This window comes from Panicum virgatum, chromosome 5K (assembly GCF_016808335.1).
Source record: "Panicum virgatum strain AP13 chromosome 5K, P.virgatum_v5, whole genome shotgun sequence".
Taxonomy (NCBI): Eukaryota; Viridiplantae; Streptophyta; class Magnoliopsida; order Poales; family Poaceae; genus Panicum; species Panicum virgatum.
The window spans coordinates 33687509-33705765 of record NC_053140.1 but is presented as its reverse complement, the minus strand read 5'-3'; the positions used below and the strand labels follow the sequence as shown (position 1 = coordinate 33705765).

General features: G+C 43.6%; 3 protein-coding genes across 4 annotated transcripts; 1 reads left to right on the top strand and 2 right to left on the bottom strand.

Moving 5' to 3' along the window:
• The first annotated feature begins 9348 nt into the window (after window positions 1-9348).
• On the top strand, window positions 9349-11094 carry LOC120707159 (zinc finger Ran-binding domain-containing protein 2-like). The gene is made up of 3 exons (XM_039991974.1): window positions 9349-9999; window positions 10498-10571; window positions 10720-11094. Exons 1-3 carry the CDS (start codon window positions 9662-9664, stop codon window positions 10722-10724), a joined length of 417 nt encoding a protein of 138 aa, XP_039847908.1. The 5' UTR covers window positions 9349-9661; the 3' UTR covers window positions 10725-11094.
• Window positions 11095-12624: 1530 nt separating this feature from the next.
• Window positions 12625-16699, bottom strand: LOC120707158. Of its 2 annotated transcripts, XM_039991973.1 has the most exons (5): window positions 16463-16699; window positions 15128-16377; window positions 14467-15024; window positions 13666-14347; window positions 12625-13107 (listed from the first exon to the last, which is right to left on the bottom strand). In XM_039991973.1, the coding sequence occupies exons 3-5, from the start codon at window positions 14487-14489 to the stop codon at window positions 12832-12834; spliced, it is 981 nt and encodes a 326-aa protein (XP_039847907.1). In that variant the 5' UTR covers window positions 14490-15024; window positions 15128-16377; window positions 16463-16699; the 3' UTR covers window positions 12625-12831. The 2 variants fall into 2 exon arrangements, with proteins under 2 accessions (XP_039847907.1, XP_039847906.1); XM_039991972.1 differs by lacking the exons at window positions 15128-16377; window positions 16463-16699 and having other exon boundaries at window positions 14467-14636; window positions 14868-15012.
• LOC120709864 lies at window positions 12625-17175 on the bottom strand. Its single transcript, XM_039995499.1, has 6 exons — window positions 17163-17175; window positions 16463-16722; window positions 15128-16377; window positions 14467-15024; window positions 13666-14347; window positions 12625-13107 (listed from the first exon to the last, which is right to left on the bottom strand). Exons 1-3 carry the CDS (start codon window positions 17173-17175, stop codon window positions 16081-16083), a joined length of 570 nt encoding a protein of 189 aa, XP_039851433.1. The 3' UTR covers window positions 12625-13107; window positions 13666-14347; window positions 14467-15024; window positions 15128-16080.
• Between the last annotated feature and the right edge of the window lie 1082 nt (window positions 17176-18257).

Below are 18257 nucleotides of genomic sequence, written 5' to 3'. Positions count from 1 at the left end.
GGACCAGTATTTCTACACAACATGTTCCCATTCAAAAGGTTCATGGGGGTACTCAACAAATGTGTTCGTAATCGAGCTCGTCCAGAAGGAAGCATCGCCAGTGCCTACGGAACTAAGGAGGTCATTGACTTTTGTGTTGACTTTATTGATGACTTTAAACCGATTGGAGTCCCTGAATCGCGATATGAGGGGAGACTAACTAGAAAGGGTACATTAGGAAAGAAATCTTATGTCCGCACAGATGATTTCTCATTCAAGAAAGCGCATTATACGGTTCTTCAACAATCATCCTTGGTTGACCCATATATCGAGGAACACAAGAAAATTCTGCTCTCCAATTTCCCGGAAAAGTCTGAGGCATGGATTACACGTGAGCACATGAACACTTTCTGCAGCTGGTTGCGGAAGCATCTAATGCATAACATGGATATAAGTGAACAACTGTTCTTATTGGCTAGGGGACCATCTTGAATATCTTAACATACCAAGGGTATGAGATAAATGGAAACACATTTTATATGATAGCCCAAGATAAAAAGAGTACCAACCAAAACAGCGGTGTTCGTATGGATGCCACGGACAATAATGGAAAAAAGGACACATATTACGGCTACAATGAAGAGATATGGGAGGTGGATTACGGTCCCAATTTCAAGGTGCCTCTATTTCGTTGCCAATGGGTTAAGCTATCAGGAGGAGGGGTAACAAAAGATGAGTATGGGATGACAATAGTTGATCTCAACAATCTTGGGTATAGAGACGAGTCATTTGTCCTAGCCCAGGATGTCGCTCAGGTTTTCTACATTAAGGACACGTACAGCAAGCCAAAGAAGGGGATAAACAAGCAAAAGGATGAGCCTAAGCGACACATAGTTCTATCAGGAAAGAGAAACATCGTTGGAGTGGAGGACAAGACAGACTTATCAGAAGAATATAATAATTTTGTTGCCATTCCACCTTTCGAAGTAAATGCTGATCCATGCATCCTGCTAACCAATGATGATGCTCCATACTTGCGCTGTGATCATAATCAAGGGACATTTGTGACGAGAAAGTCTGTTACCGCTAATCCTTCATGTACTTGAATAATCCTGCTAGCCAATGTACTGTACAATTATACTTTATGTGTTATATATATTATTTTTTATATTTTTCACTTAATTACCAGACTCAATTATAATTTTCATTCAATAATGGATTACTCAACTAATTTTATTTATTTTATGAAAATTATATTCACATTAACACACTATACTCTCTCACTAACACACATAATCTCACTAACACACACACTATCTCTCAAACTCACACACTACTCATTAATATCATGAAATTGCTTAATTTTATCTAAAATTCACTTTTTAAATGTTAATATCGTGATAGAATCCACTTTCTGTCGAAAAGCAACAATTTGAAAAAATTTGTTCACCTAATATATTTTTGCATGGTCAAAATAGCAAATATGATTTCAAAAAAGTTAGATATTTCGTTGACCCAATCACTTGAATGAAAATTAATTATTTTTGTTGCATGTATCAAGTTTATATAGAGATAAGAAATTTTGTTCCATAATTTTTGGAATCATAATTTTATTAACTGAATTAACAAATGAAAGCAAATTTTAAAAGAGAAGTAAAAAACAAAAACAAACATAAGATTTGGCGAGAACGAGGGAAAACGGGCCACTTTTGTCCTGGGTGGTAGATCAACCCGGGACTAAAGGTGGGCCGCGGGCTGGGAATTTTCCTGGCCCGCCCAAAAACACCTTTTGTCCCGGGTGGAGCCACGACCCGGGACAAAATGCCCCCCCCCCCCCCTTTTGTCCCGGGTGAAGCCACGACCCGGGACAAAAGGGCCTTTTGTCCCGGGTGGTGGCTTCACCCGGGACAAAAGGGGGCCCCCTATATATGTCGCTCAACCTCCGCCTTCCTCTAACACTTGGGCATTTTCCTGATCTGCGCCGCGCCGCCGTCGTCTCGCCCATCGCGCCTCCTGCTCCGCCGCCGTCCCCGAGCGCCGCCCGAGCTCCGCCGCCTCCACGCCCCAGCTGCCTTGGACGACGACCCCGCCAGGCCGCTCACCGGTGCGCTGCCGTCCCCGGCCCCGTGCCACCACGTCTTCGCCGCCCCGGCCTCCACTCCGAGCGCACGCCCTCGTCTTCGCCGCCCCCGGTGGGCTCCACTGCACGCCGCCGCGCCGCCACCCTCTCCGCTGCGCGCCACCGCGCCGCCAGCTCCTCGCCTCGTCGTCCAGGGCCGCTACCCCTAGGTTTCCCCGCCCTGTGTGAGTAGTGTGGCCGCCGACATTTTATTTTTTTCTTTTCAAATTTTATGTTTATGTAATTCTGTTTTATATTAACTAGAATTCAATTATGCATATAGATATTTTTAGAATTATATTATGGATATAGTGTTTTATTTATTATATATTAAGTAGAATTGATTTATAAAGACATTATTAGAATGCAATTATGGATATAGTGTTTTCTTTATTTATAGAGATATAGTGAGGATTAGAGAGAATTTATAGAGATATAGAAAAGGAAATAGAGAATTAAAGAGAATTTCTTTTATGATATATTTATTATTTAATTATGTCATTCAAAGACTTTAATTATCATATATTCATTATTTAATTATGTCAATCAAACACTTTAATTTATCTTGTATTCATTATTTAATTATGTCATTCGAAGCCTTTAATTTATCATGTTTTTATTATTTAATTATATCATTCGAAGCCTTTAATTTATCATGTATTTATTATTTAATTATGTCATTTATATTACTTCTCGACCGAATCGTTTCTGATAGTTTCCGATTGTTACCGATCCCGACCGAATCGTTTTCGATAGTTTCCGATCGTTACCGATACCGACCGAATCGTTTCTGATAGTTTCCGATCGTTACCGATCTAAATATGTGGACTATTTAGAGAATTATTTTAAGGGTTTTATTTGTATTCATATTTTAGTTACGATGGACCCGCGACACACAGACGCGGAAGACGAACAGTTCCTGTTGAATATGATTGGCGAAGGTCAAGGAGATGTCCCTGAACAAGTTGATGATGGCAGCAATACCGACATATATTTGAATATGTCCGGTGATGGAATTGAGCCACCATCTATTCAGGATGACGCTGCTGCTAAATAAAGTGCTAATGTACATATCACAACTATACTTATTTGTAGTGACAATCATATTTTCATCTGAATCTATATGAATACTATGAATGTTTTTTTATAGCCGTCTAGATCATCGTCGCAGCAGAAAAAGACGAAGCGAGGCCCAACAAAAAAACTGGAAGGGCGGTTCATTATAACGGAAGTTGGTCCAGATGGCGAACCGATCGCTCCAGAAGCTGCCGCCAAAAAAATCATAAGACAATCCGGATGTATTGTCAGGGACCACATCCCGATCAGTTTCAGGCTCTGGAAACCTTCCAATCCAAGCGAGGAACGGGATGCGGTACCCGAAAGAGAAAAAGAATGGTGCTGGCGGGAGCTTAAGAAAAACTTCACGGTTCCAGCTGAATCCGAAGAGATATGCAAGCGCTGGACCCTGAGTAAGATGGCCGAACAGCTGCAATCATTCAAGAAAATTTTGACGAAGAAATGTATCAAGACTGGGATGCATTTGTGGAATACAAGTCTTCAGAGCTTGGGCTTCAGAAGGTGCAGAAGGCCAAACACAACGCCTCGAAGAAAGTGTACCATCACACTCTAGGACAAGAAGGCTACAAGCTTGCAATACCCAAATGGGAGAAGATGGAGCAGGATCTGCTTGACAGAAGCATCCAACCTGCGACCATGAACTGGCCTGAAATGTCATGGACCTGGTTTTATGGTCACGGGGGAAGCTTGGACCCATTGACTGGTGACTGCATCTATGAGCCAAACATCCAGCGAGCAGCCCAGAGACTACAGGAGGCCATACAAGCAACGGCCGAGGGAACATTCCAGCCGGATAGAGAGAGGGACGAGATGACTTACGCCCTTGGGAATCCAGAGCATCCGGGCCGCACAAGAGGCAAAGGCGTGGTTCCGTGGAAGTATGGGTTCAGGGATTACATTGAATCATATAGAAGCCGGCAAAGAAGAAAGAATGATGAGCGGGAGCACTTGCGAAGGCTAGAGGAATGGCTCATGTCACACGATCAAAGTCTGGAGGAAGAGGTTCAACGCCAAGTGGCCATAGCAATGAGCCAGCAACAGCAAGCGCAAACGGTGCCACAGTGGAAAAGCAGCTGCGCTTCCATAGACGTCGCCGTCGCCGAGCCAACGGGGATCCAGGCCGCAGTTGAAGCGACGGCCCCGCAGCGATTTCCAGTGGATGAGATCACCCAGCGGACACCTTGTGACCTGCAGACTGCCGTTAAGAATTTAATGTTCGCTGTTGCGTACGGTACCGCCATGCCAACCCAACCAGGCGACGTGTACCACGGGCAGCAAATTCCGCCAGGATACACAAGAGTTGGCATGGAGCAGGTGTGCCAGGGTTGGAGACGCTCGAGCTTGATATTCCTAGAGGTGATGGGGAGAGGACACTAGCAGAAGCCATTCATAGCTATATCCTATGGGATAAGCGCTACATTGTCCTAAAGTCGGATGATCAAACACCAAAACTGGCATCTCAGCATGCCTCTCCAAGGCCGGCATCTCCGCAAAACTCCCCAAGGGCAGCACTATCTCGGCAAGGTTCACCGGCACATTCTCCATCAACATCATCTCATGCGCCGATGAACACTCAAGCATCACCGTCGCCTCCATGGTCACCCCCTCCGCCGCCGGCAAAGAAGCAGAAACGGCCGCCGGCAAAGAAGGTAGCTGCACCGGCTAAGGAGCCTCCAAAGAAGAAGGAAAAGGAGAAGAAAACCAAAGAGGCTCCTATTAAACCCTGGGACATGAGCCTTGAAGAATGCGATCGGATAACTCAAGAAAGAGTTAAAGAGCACTTCAAGCCGAAGCCGAAGCCGGAGCCCGAGAAAGTGATAAATCCGATAGATTTGAAATTTTTTAAGGGAATGTGCGAAGCAAATAAGAGAAAATTCATTCCGAGAGACCCCCCCTTCAGACTACGAACACACAATTATCAAAACTACTGAGAAAAAGAAGAGACAATCAAAGTCGTCGTCGTCCGACGTTCCACAGCTCGGAGCCCAAAAGAAACAATCAATAGAGCCTCTCGTAGTGGGACAGACGACGCAAGAACAAGACTTTGTTACATTTTTTAAAGAATCAAACCTGACGGCGGCTCAAATTGCAGGGGGAGAAGATATTCCAAAGGCCGATGTGGTCGTCAAATGGATGTATGAGATCGGCAAATCTCTTGTACCCTCCGAAGTAGTGTCCGTGCTTCCAACGCAAATGTATAAGCTGCACCAGCACTACATGTGTGCGATGGCCGATTGCATCTTCATGCAGGGCGCAAAGATTAAAGATGACGATTTCTTACGGGGGGAGGCCATTATATTGATAAACTGGCAAGAAATTTACCAACTATTCCATCAGGAGGCCCTCGACATCTCTATGGTCGGCTTGTGGGTTCTGTAAGTATTTTACTCTCCTTACGTATTATTTTGCATGATCTCAACATACCGATCTCTTGATTTATTCGGTATCATGTAGAATGGAGATACAAACTTGCAGGAGAAAGGGATACTCTCCCCTCGGCTTCATCGACCCAATTACTTGTAATTGGAGGATTCTACGCGACACTGCCGATGAGCTATACCAAAACTTGTTCAAGTACATAAGCGTTCATCACAACAAGCAAATGATATTGTTTTCTTACAACTTTGCGTGAGTGATTCCTTCTGTCTAACTTTTTCTATTCTGTAATCGAATTGTTTAAACCTTAACTATCAAGAACTGCCTCCGTATAATCTTGCAGTGAACACTGGGTCCTAATTGTCATAATTCCCGAGAAGAGCCTACTCGTGGTTATGGACTCATTGAAGAGACCTCCAGAACAATACGAAAATCTTCTTAACATGATGAAAAAGTAATTCTACCACTACCCCGTTGATGACTGATAATTTGAATCACTTTGTTACTTGACTATAATTGTTCTAATTATGCACAAGATTTTTAAACAATTCGCTAAAAATCATCCAGGCAAATTTGACAAGGAATTGAAGATCAAGACAGATTTTGCGGTACGCACTTGGATGATTCGTTGCACGATTCATTAGTTTTATTATATATTCATGTAAATACCTGATAATTTCTTCTCTCTTAAAGTGTATGAGGCAGAAACAAGGCACTAATTTATGCGCATACTATGTATGCGAGAACATCCATGGTCTGGTAGGTCCTCCAAAGGGCTGGACAGATTGGGAGGAGGAAGTAAATAAAAAACTTGTTAATATTTGAACTCGTATTTTAATTAGTCGAAATTAATTATCTCCTTTTTCCATAGGTCGAGGAGATGTGCGATAAACTCATACCGGAGGAAAAGATTATGGCGATTCAAGAACAATTGTCCGGATTTATTGTTGAGCAAGTCCTCGATCCAAAAGGCGAATTCTACTATGATGGACTGTCTAATATTGACAATCGCAGCAAATATGATAATATACGCGTATATATGTAATTAAGAACGAATATACCTATGTAAATATATATATGTGTGTGTATGTATTAAATTTCTATTTATGAGTATGTATGTATTATATATATAAGCACTCCAATAATATAATATATATATATATAATATTGGTCCTAGACATTTTCATATGTAAAGGAATTCACATGTATAGATATGTGTATACATATATATATATAAGTGAATTAATTTATATATGAAAACTATCTAGGACAAATATTATATAAGTAACTATATATATATATGTATATATTAGTGGAGATCATATACACTGAATTCCAATACATAAGTTTAATTGAAATGCAAAAGTATAATTGAAATAGAAAAAGAATTGAGAAAAGAAAAACAGGAAAAAAAGGGAACTTTTGCCAAGGTTGGTAACACCAACCGGGACAAAGGGTGCGCCAGCACGCGGCTGGCGCACCCTTTTGTCCCGGTTGGTGCCAACCGGGACCTTTTGTCCCGGTTGCCAGACCCGGGACAAAAGGGCACCCCCTTTTGTCCCGAACTAGCGTTCCCGGTTGGGAAACCGGGACAACAGGAGTTTCCCAACCGGGACAAATCAACGTTTTTTAGTAGTGTATATATGTTGACGCAGAAAAGATACATCTTTGGGATTATATTTAGCTCTCCCGGAGCATGTTTTACATCTGTCACTCAGCAATTAGCTAGTTGACCGCACATGCTCCACACATTGCTCGCGCGCGCGTGCGTGCATCAGTATCTCCTGTACATTCATTAATGCCGCATGACACTAGTAATAACAAAGTTATTGGGATAGGGTTTATTTTGCACACATGGGGGAAAACCTTTTTGGTCATTGATATACTTATTACATGATTAGCCCTGGGTCGACCCACGCATAAACAAGAACAATAATAAGAACGTATCTCACTTTTGAACATGATGAATATTTTACTTAATCGTAATATAAAAGGTTATTGCTTGCGTATGGGCTGACGTACAAGCTAGGGGACAACTAGGAAATGGGAAGAGAATTTGAGATTTGAGAAATTATGTGGCCGGACACTTTTCCTAGCTCGGCAGCGGTGGCCGGCGCGGCGCTGGACCTCGTTCCTTGTCGTGCCGCCTTCCCAGTCTGCATTGCTACTCCAATCGCGTATTGTAATACTAGCTAGCTTGTGTGTAAATCGTGGGAACCAGGGTTAAAACAGTCCAAGATGAAGTTCCCCATTTGCTTTCTTCGTTCGTCTCACAATGGTTAAATCCAAGCATCTCATTTTGTATTATTATGTTAAATACATATATGGATAAAATATATAGTTTCCAGAAAAAAAATATTATACTAGTTTAGTTTAACCTCAGACATCATGCATATATGTTTGGTACTAGCTAGGGCAGAAACAAATTTAGGCCTCCTTTGGCGCAGCTTCGGTGTTTGCAGCTTCTGACACTGCAGCAGTACTGTGGCGAGGTGAAGCTGAAGCTGCTGAAGCTCGGTTTCCTGGCTTCATCAGCTTCACCACTTTTCCAGTTCATTTTGGCCCTTCCAGCTTCTTGCTACAGTTTCTGAAAAATGAAATTGATAGTAGGCAAGTTGTGCCAAAGGGGGCCTTAGAGAACACCTAGAAAAATGAAATTGATAGTAGGCAAGTTTCTGAAATGGAAGGAACACAGTACAAAGAGTTTATTTCTTTCTTCAAAATTAGTACTTCAAACTTCTTGCCTAGAGGTCTTATTGGTAACGGACATTATCAATGTTCGTTACCTTTAAGTTTTCTTGTAACGGATAACTTATGCCCGTTACCAATGCCATGTTACCTAAAAAATACTTTTTCACGTAATGGAAATTAATAGCATCAACATCGGCCATTCTCATACACTCTAATACCGTAAAGGTATGTTAAATGGTTGGAGTCTCATTTTAGCAGCAACAACTTTTCTTTAGATCAATAAATCGTGGAAATCAGAATTTTTAATCCTAGTGGGTGGTGGAGTTGTGCGTTACGCTTAAGTTACAAAGATGAAATATTTAAAAAGAATGAAAATCTGGTGAAACCACTAGATGAGTAGATGACCATTTTTTTTTCCTAGTAAAAATGTATTTTTTCTAGCTTCGTCCAAAGTTTTCATGCAAATATAGAGCCAACAAGAATTTGGTGAAACCGATAGATGACCAGAATATTTCCTAGCTAGTAAAAACATGTATCTTCTAATTACATCCAAAAAAATTTCATGCAAAACTTCAGAGACAAAACAAAGAAAAAAGGTTGTTGGTAGTGTACTCTTGTGGAAGTACTAAATACACATGAACTCCAAGCAAATACGCACCACTCAAAAGTCAAAAATGTGAGCAGTACCCGTGGCGACATGCATGGATGGATGCACACACTGGTCCCAGGATGCTTTGGGATATATCGATCTCAGACGCTAGCTAGCAGAGAGGGCACGCATTGCCTGATGAAGTTGGGAACTGGAGGAGGCAGGTGGCATTTGGTTCCTAGTTCATCACGCCCCAGCTCGACCTCGATCTCCTCCTGCATGCCGAGAGACGGCCGCATAAAAAGGTCCCCATCAATCGTGGAGATTCTCTCCCCAGTTATGACACAGTGTAACAGTATAACTGAAAAGCGATCCATGATGAGCCAGACAGACAGAGAGAGCGCACTGAACTCAGCTCAGATCACACAGCACACATCATGCAGCAGCTCTAGCTAGCTTCTTTGGGTCCCCCTAGCTACCAACTTTGCCTCGCCTTCCTACCCAGGTGCACCAAACCCTATATAAAAGCCCGCGCGCGCCTCCTCCCTCTTCAATCCAAGCAACAACGAGCGAGCCTTCCATCCACTCGTCCAGAGCAAGCGAGCTCAGCTAGCTTCCTAGCTCAGCAGCAGCAGCATTCCAGCAGCTCCGGCTAGCTCGGCCACTCGCTCCCGATCGGTCGACGCATAGGTAGATTGTCGTCAGACAATCCAACAGAGAGAAGATCGAGTAGGAAGATCCAAACTTTTTTTGGTAGGAACTAGCTAACAACAACTAACAGAGATCAGAAGAGAAAAGCAAGGCTCGGCTCGGCAGATAATTAATACATAATGGAGAAGATGAACATGGTGGCGAGCAGGAAGCCCGGCGACTGGAGCTGCCGGTCGTGCCAGTACGTCAACTTCTGCAAGCGCGAGGCGTGCCAGCGCTGCGGCGAGGCCAAGCTGGGCGGCGAGCGGACGGACTACGCCGCGCTGGGCGGCGACTGGGACGTCAAGCCCGGCGACTGGTACTGCTGCCGCTGCGGCGTCCACAACTACGCCTCCCGCGGCAGCTGCTTCAAGTGCTCCGCCTCCAAGAACGAGGCCGCCGCCGCCGTCGCCCAGGGCTGGGGGTTCACCGTCGCCGGCCAGGCCGGGATGATGCCCGGCGACTGGATCTGCCCAAGGTGACGGACGCCTCGATCGATCTTATTAGCTTGGTCGTCTTAAACATTCTTTCTAATCCCTGCTGCTGCTCAGCTAGAATGCAGCTTATCTGCATGCATGATGCATGCAGCAGCACTAGCTTGCAGTTTAACTATCTAGTGGGGCCACTTAATTATTCAAGCAAGTACCTTTAATTTGGCAAGGAACAAACAGTGAACAACATGCATGAAACCCCCCTACTTTGCACAAATATTAAATGAAGATCGCACGATCATGAAGAGGGAAGAAAAGTTTATATTCGTCATTAATTGAACCTTTTTCTGTTAAAAAAAGTTTGCAACTCAAGTTCAAGTCCCCCTGGAATATTCTGCCCAGAAGAATGCTGAGCTGCCAAACGGAATTTCTTCTGGACTAGCAGTCTAGCAGTGGCTCAAGTGTCTCTGTCTGTGTCTGCTATCCTTTTATCCTTTTACTTGCTGAATGCTAATGCTGCTTCGTGTTTGATTTCGTCTCTGCAGACTGGGTTGCAACGTGCAGAACTACGCCAACCGAACCGAGTGCTTCAGGTGCAATATGCCCAGATCATACTACGGTAAGCGCACTAGCGGCACTCCCTTGTGATCCTGTCAATAATACAACTGATGACGACATTACACACATGACAGTGACAGACTGCCCTACTAGTGCTCGCAATAACTAATGCAATCTTCTCTTTCTTTTTTTCCCCTTATCCTTTTCAGGTTGATTGAGCAACTACACAGCAGAGAAAAGAAGAAAAAGAAAAAAAATTGTACGAGATTGAAGAGCAATTTGATGATCGTCAACGATCGCCGCATCACGAGGACATTTTTCCTTTCTTTCTTTTTTTTTTCTTTTGAATGAGTATAAGTGACCCTCGATCGACAACTCGAGAAGGGTTAGTCATTTGGAAGAGCAGCAACTGAAGCTAAAAAGGAGAGGAGGATATGTGAAAGTAATTAGAAAAAGGAGTGTGACAGATGCCAACAGTCAGTAGTCTTCTTTGTCCCGTCCTTTTTTCCAATAAAAGCCGAGGTTAATAAAGAAAGGGAAGAAAAAAATGCGAGTTCCGATCCCTTGATCGATTTGTCCCCCAACTTTTTCACTTATCCCCTTTTTTACAGTTAATAACAAGTTCCTACGCAACTTTTGACCCCACTTTGCATGCTGCACTTAACAAAAAGGAATCCTTATTGGTCAACGAACTGAACAATGGAGCATGACATGGACGATTCCCAGCCAATCTCCTGACTGTTTACCGCAATTCCAGTGGCAGCCAATGTTACCAAAAAGATACTTATATCCATAAACACACAGATGCGTTGCTTCGCCGCTAATCGGAGTACGCAAAAGCCGAATGCTGCATTCTATTAGCAGCCAAAGCGAATGTTCCCTTCCATCCTCTTAATCTGGCGCAGGACGTGAACGTGACCACGACGTCTTCCTCGCGGGGCCATCGATTCAGTCTCTTCTTGCATTGCAATGCATGTAGTTGTACTAGAGCCATAGCCGGATAAGATTCCAGGGGACAATCTATCATGGCCCTGCTTTAACCCCCAATGCAAAGCGAGCAGAGAGATGCAGTAACATTTACAACTCGATTACAATCTCGGATATTCTGCCTCAAAAATCATCGACCCGAAACACCGCCTTTTGCGGAGATGGAAAGAGAAAAATTGTATTATATAAAAAGGAAAAGTGTGAGATGGTGATCAGATTTCAGCTACAGGAAGCATCAGAATATATGGATTTGAGCACATAATGCGTGACCATGCGAACTGTTCAGCATGCTGCACAAATAAAAAAAATAAAAAAAGGGTAGCGAGTGGCTCAGTCTTAGCCTCAGTGCCTGTCTCACCCTCAACAAAGGGAGCCAATTGGTGCTGCAGCCCCGGTGTCTTTAGTTCAGCGGTTTCCTTCCCCTTTCTGTCTCTGACCCTTCTGGTTCCCTGCATTGGGAGAAAGGGCCGGAGCCACTTGTTTGGCGCAGGGCCTGCAGACAGCCTGCATCGCTGCTCGCTAATCATGCACCGCTTTTGCAATCCCCATTCAGAACATTCAGCTATGCCCTCCTCTGCATTCCTCACCAATCAGTGGATTCGATGGAATACCAGGTGACCAGGGCCCCACAGCATGCGTTCCTTTTCCTAGGTCAAATGCACTGCTGCAACTCCTGATGAACACACCACCGATCGCAGACTTTTGCAGGCCCGGGCATGTAATCCTGCTGTGATAGGATGCTCTGTCTGGATTAGTGCCTTGCGCAATTTGTTTGTGATGGCTGCAGCACAAGCACTTGCAACAAGCTAGCATTCACCAAATTTTGAGGACAGATTCTTTCTAATTATGATGGAAATTTAACATCTCAAGATGCTGCTCCCTTAGCTTCCCCTTTCAGACGTCAAAGCGAAATTTTGCGACAGTTACACTTGCAACTTATCTGAAAGGAGGAATGTGCTCCTTGTGCGAAGTTTAGATTCGACGGTGTCTTCATTTGTTCTACTTCTATCAACAACCTGATCTCGAGAAACATCACATCAGCTATTTGATTCCTATATTCTTGTTTGGAATTCTTCTGTATGGAGCAGCCAAGACACAAAATTGTTTCACATATCTGGGCTCGCGGGTGGGGTCATCACCATCTCTGTTGACTTGGTTGCAACTTGCAAAACAGAAGGGTACCACAGATCAAAATGCACAGTGTGTTCAACCATCAATGATATGACGAGATGAGCCCTTTCTATCTTAAAATCTACAAATGTGCTCACAGGAAGTCAATGTGCAAAGGGCTACTGTTGGGGACCTACACAAGAACCAGAGTAATCCGAGGCATATCATGGCCGAGGTATTCTTGTGCATACAATGGCCTCTCGGACCAGGGCGTCCATTGGGTCTATACATTTCTTGAGCAGAGGGTCGTCGTCAGGCAAGATGCCTACAAGGTCTTCAGACGCAAGGATTACTGTATTGACAGCTCTCACAAGAAGAACTTGGAGTGACACTCGCAGTAGATTTCTTGCACCTTCCATGTCCCCCTTCCTAAATGCATCCACTGATGGTAACACCGTGTGCTGCATGGAAGCTTTATCTGGACATAGCACCTCAAAACCCTGATGATGATATTTAAACAAGAAACAATTTAACCACACACTCCCAATTGGATGAATATTGAGTACTGTCAAAAGACAAATTGGATGACAAATTGGGACTTGTACAGGTTATCATGGGACTTGCAAATCAAGAATGGACAACCTGGCCATAAGACCTGCAGTTGTCAATCTTTTTGTGACCTTAGCTTTCAGACAAAGGTAGGAGGAATCATGCAAAGTGACTGCGAGAAAAATCTGACTATCTATCAGTGACGTAGGAGCGGAATTGTCTTATTTGTGGAAAATACACATGCATGATGGTGTAGTCATATACGAACTTTCAAAGAAGGGCCTCGCTTCTACTACAAATGCCTGATCAAAGTGGTCCAAAAACCACTCTTTCTATGCCCTGCTATTCCGTTCTTCAAGATATATGAACACTTCCATAAGAGGATTAAACCCATCTTATATTGAAAGCCAACACACTCTAATTTTTTTTTTTCTCAAAGAGGAAGAAAAGGATAAAACAGGTAATCTTTAAGCATGGAACATTGATTGGAAGAGACAGAGTCAGTTTACCTGTCTCTCAAGCTTGTCTAAGTAGCACTTTCTAGCCAGTGTATCATCGGTAGCCAGAACTCCTACACAAACATTACCTCCATACTCAACAGGTTTCAAGTTTGCTGCATTGAGTTCATTTGCAACACAATCACCAACATGGAGGAAAGGAACAGAGCAACCCTGTGAAATCTCATCGTGCCAGGCATGTAAGAACTGGCATGGCATAACAATGCAACATGCTCCAGATTGCTCCAAGAAGAGCCTCTTCTGCCTTAACTTCCCAAGAGCAATACTAGAGTCAGAAGTGAGCTGGTTTCCAGATGCCAACAGCTCTTTCTTGACGAGTGGATCATTATAGATGACGAATGGAGGTGCCTCTTCTCCATCTCTGCTACTCCAACACACAAATTTTTCTAAAAATCTGAGAGAGGAAGTGGAAGATGCTCCCATTACTCCAGCAGTGCCTGATGGATGACAAGCTGCACTGTAAGGTCCGCTTCTTGAAGCTGAGGAGCTCAGATCCAAATTCTTTGGTTCAGAGGGATCAATGTCACTGTCAGTCTTGAGAACTATCGGAGACAATCTCGCACTATAAGCAAAGCTTGAAGTCTGGGATCTACAAGATGCCCATCTTCTTCTTGCACCACCCACACGATGCAGCGATTCAGATAAGGAGCGATGAGGAGATATGGCTATGCTCCTGCAGGAACAGGTTTTGAATCATGGTGTAACAGATGTGGCATCCTTGATAAACACAAAGACACTAACCACCAGTAAACAAAAAGCTAAATTTCAAGAAGTATCAGGTACACTCTTTACCTCTGCAGAGACATCTGGACCATGGCAGTCGAGGCCTGGGAATTCTGAACACCAACAGGTCTAGTGACAGTGTGTAGGGAGACTGGCAAGAGTAACTGGAGGCAGAGCTGGGATTGGGAGACTATCCCTCTTCTTCCCACTTCCCAGCAGGCAGATGCGGAAAGTGGCAGCTACAAGTATTTTGTTGGTGGAAGGGTGCGTGAGCTACTGGGCTTAAACCTTAACAGCTATTAACTACTAGTAAACAAGGACAACATCAAATGCACATGTATTACTCGCACTGGCTAACAATAACAATGATTATAGCAGCAGGAGGGAAGGAACAGACAGAGAGGAATCTCAATTATTGAACTGGAATGAAGATGGTGCTTGTTTTGTCTTTTTGTGAGGAGGGCTCTAACCAAGAGGAAGCACTGGGGAAGATTGTGACCGGTGACTTGGAAACGGCCTCCCATCTCAAACATATCTCAAACATAAAAGATATCTCTTCAGCTCGTAGCAGACACCCACTCCCATCTCGGCATCCCTAGCTTCTGAATGTTCAGCTTTAGTCTTCAGCTGTCAGAAGGGGGGAAAATCAGCTCCAGTTTTTACTAGCGAGAAAGCAAGAAAGCAAGCGTACAAGATCAAGATATGGACAAACCCGATGGACAATACTCACATGACAGTGGGGCTGAGCTCAGCTCCTGACATGTGCTATCATCATGTGCCAGACATCAACAGAGCTACAGACAGGGCAAGCAAGAGCCACTTGCAGTTGCATATGCAGCCTGGCCATCGTTGCGCAATACAACAACACAAAGGCTAGGACAGCAGCCTTGCTGCAGATGATGGACCACCCTGCAAGTTGGGCAAAGTGTAACCGCTGCATGTGTCCTTCCTTGTTTAGTTGTTTCCTCACTTCAGTCTGTATGATTGATGGTTCTATCAGCTAGCAGTTCAAAATTATCTCTTTCATAACTCCAAATACCCATGACCTTCAAAAATAAAATCCAAACAAAGAACAATGGAAACAACGCAGAATCTATTATGAAATTTCAAGATCCTTATGAGAAGAGAGACTATTATGATGTTATTGGACACGTCGAAGAGCTGAATAAAGCAAATCATTTGTTGCCCTGTCCAAAAAAAATGCAAGATATACAGGGATTAGTTCTCTTGAAGAGAGTAATGAGAAGTATGAGAGGGTTTAGCCACATTTGTAAAATTAACTAGTTATTCTGGACAAATGGCATGCCATAAGTCAGTAGTAATTTCAAAATTGAAGAAAAATAAATGGGAAAAATGCATTGCTGTAACTTGCAGCAAGAGAAACAAATGGGTGCTTTGATGCCAGATATCTCAAAATTGTACATGACACTCCTGCCTACAGAATAACCTCTTTTTTTCTTTGAGTGGGTGGGTGGGGGATTTAGCTGTCTTTTATCAACATTACAGATGTGTTTTTAGTCAACAGTACAAATGAGTGACCGCCTGAATCACTGCAAGGTACAAAAGTGAATGTTTCAGTATTGAAAGTGAGATACACCAAAAACATCCTCAGATTACCCTCAAACCTGTCTTTAGCACATAAATAGGGGAAATGAGTTACAAGGATTGAAGTTGCAACAATGTCTACTTCAGTTTTGACTTGGCAGAACTTTTCAGTGGCTTTGCGATAGAAACAGGAGGACTACTTTTTGCCGTCTTCTTTACATTGTATGTTATTGACATAAATGCACAGATTAGTACGATCAAAATGGTCGGATAGACATAAGTCGATTGTGTTGGATCGCTGTTAACTGGTTTCCCAAACAGTGCTTCTTTCACTAGACCCCAGATAACCAAAAGGGTACCAAACAAAGTCATCCTCCCAGGATTTATGATGCCGACAAGTGCTCCAGCAACACAGAAGTAGCTTCCAGCAAGTATCTGATTGAGAAGAGAGACAGTTATGTAAAGAGTTCATACAAGCATTTTTCCAAAATGAGTTGTAGATTGGTTATTAAAAAAGCACCTCTAGACGCTGGAGATCAACTACTGCAGAGGCATTTTTGGCTTCTGTCAGGTTGTAAATGTCAAACAGGTCACTCCACCTTGGAAACGGAATGCTTTTAGTGAGGCTGCTCACGATAGCTCCAGGGTAGAGCATGGCCTTCACAACAGCTGGTGGGAATATGTCGTTTGAGACCAACTGAGATGAGGTGACTTGAATTGGTGTTGTGCACGTGCCTGCTCTACAAGGGACCCTGAAATGCCAAAAGCAAGCAAAATCTACTTATTATGTTCCTGCTCAAAACTTAATTAACTCTTCTTGTCCACCAACCAACAAACATCAATATAAAATGCAAATAGATAGCACTATATAAAATGCAAATAGATACCACTAGAGTTCAGTATAAAAAGGGAGGGAGGGAGGTTGCAATCATCACGGCCCTAACTCCTGTGTGCCAGGATCGCATAAAATGTGCCATCATTCATGCCATAGAACCATTGAAATGGCAGCCGCATTATATATCATATCACAATGCTACCACTTGATTTTTAGGAAGCAAGATTTGACGTAGTGGAGACTTTGGTAGTCTTTATGATCTCCCATGCAAAATGTTCATCAATTCAGGGGGGAAGTGCAAAGTACTACTCGATTCACAAAAGACAAGGGTGCAAACTTACTGTTATGGAAGTTAGCTCATGGTTGATTGTCAATGATCTAATGCCTGCATAGCTCATGGTTGACATGCATAAATCACAGTTCGTTATGGAAGTGTACACAGCTACTCTGTTTTGTAAATTTGATGATTGACAATCAATTTATATGGAGATCAGTGTGTAGCAAATTTGTGGAATTCAAAATGTCCCTCAATCTGGGGACAGTGCACCATAGCAGTTGCAGCTTTGTGGCCACAAGCACAAGTGTCGAAAGCCAGACGATGACGCGCGAACTCAGATTTACTTTGTCAAGCACTTTGGCAGACATCAAACTTATATAATAGAGTTGAAATGTACTTCCACAGATTTAAGGGTGTCAACCAGTAGCTATTGAGGCATCACAAATCATGAGTTGAAAATAATTTTGCACCCTTTTCAGTTGCACTTTCCGTCGAGTTGACATGCATTTCTACAAAACTCCAATACTATACTCAAGGAGGGTGCATCTACAAATCTTGGTTTTCAAAGGTCAAATGGACGGCATAAACTTTCCTAGGCTCATAGCATTGTACTCTGATATATAAGTGTGTCCACCATTTCTATGGTTCAGTGGCTGGAACGGTAACACGCTACCAACACGCTTATTCCACCCTAACAAGTAGGAGTTGGGGTCATTATTGGAGAGAATAATACTTGTATTCCTCCAACCCTAGAAGGGTGGGTATATATAGTACCTACACATGAGCCTCTAGATGGGCCTCTATACACATAGGCTCAATATACTCCAACACCCCCCCCCCCCCCCCCCCCCGCAGTCTGAACTACCGGCGCAGCGGTGTTCAAGACTGGACAACAAGAAAGCTAACACCCCCCGCAGTCTGAACAACCGACGCAACGGTGTTCAAGACTGGACACGATGAGAGTACAAGAAGAGCACAAAAGGGCTAATACCCCCGCAGCCACAACTAGCCACCGGCTACGTTGAGGCTGGATCGAAACTCCGAGAAGGTCGACGAGAGCAGCCCCTTGGTGAAGATGTCAGCAAACTGGGAGGTAGTCGGGACATGGAGGACCCGAACATCGCCGATGGCGACTCTGTCGCGCACGAAGTGTAGGTCGATCTCCACGTGCTTCGTCCGCTGATGCTGGACGGGGTTGGTGGA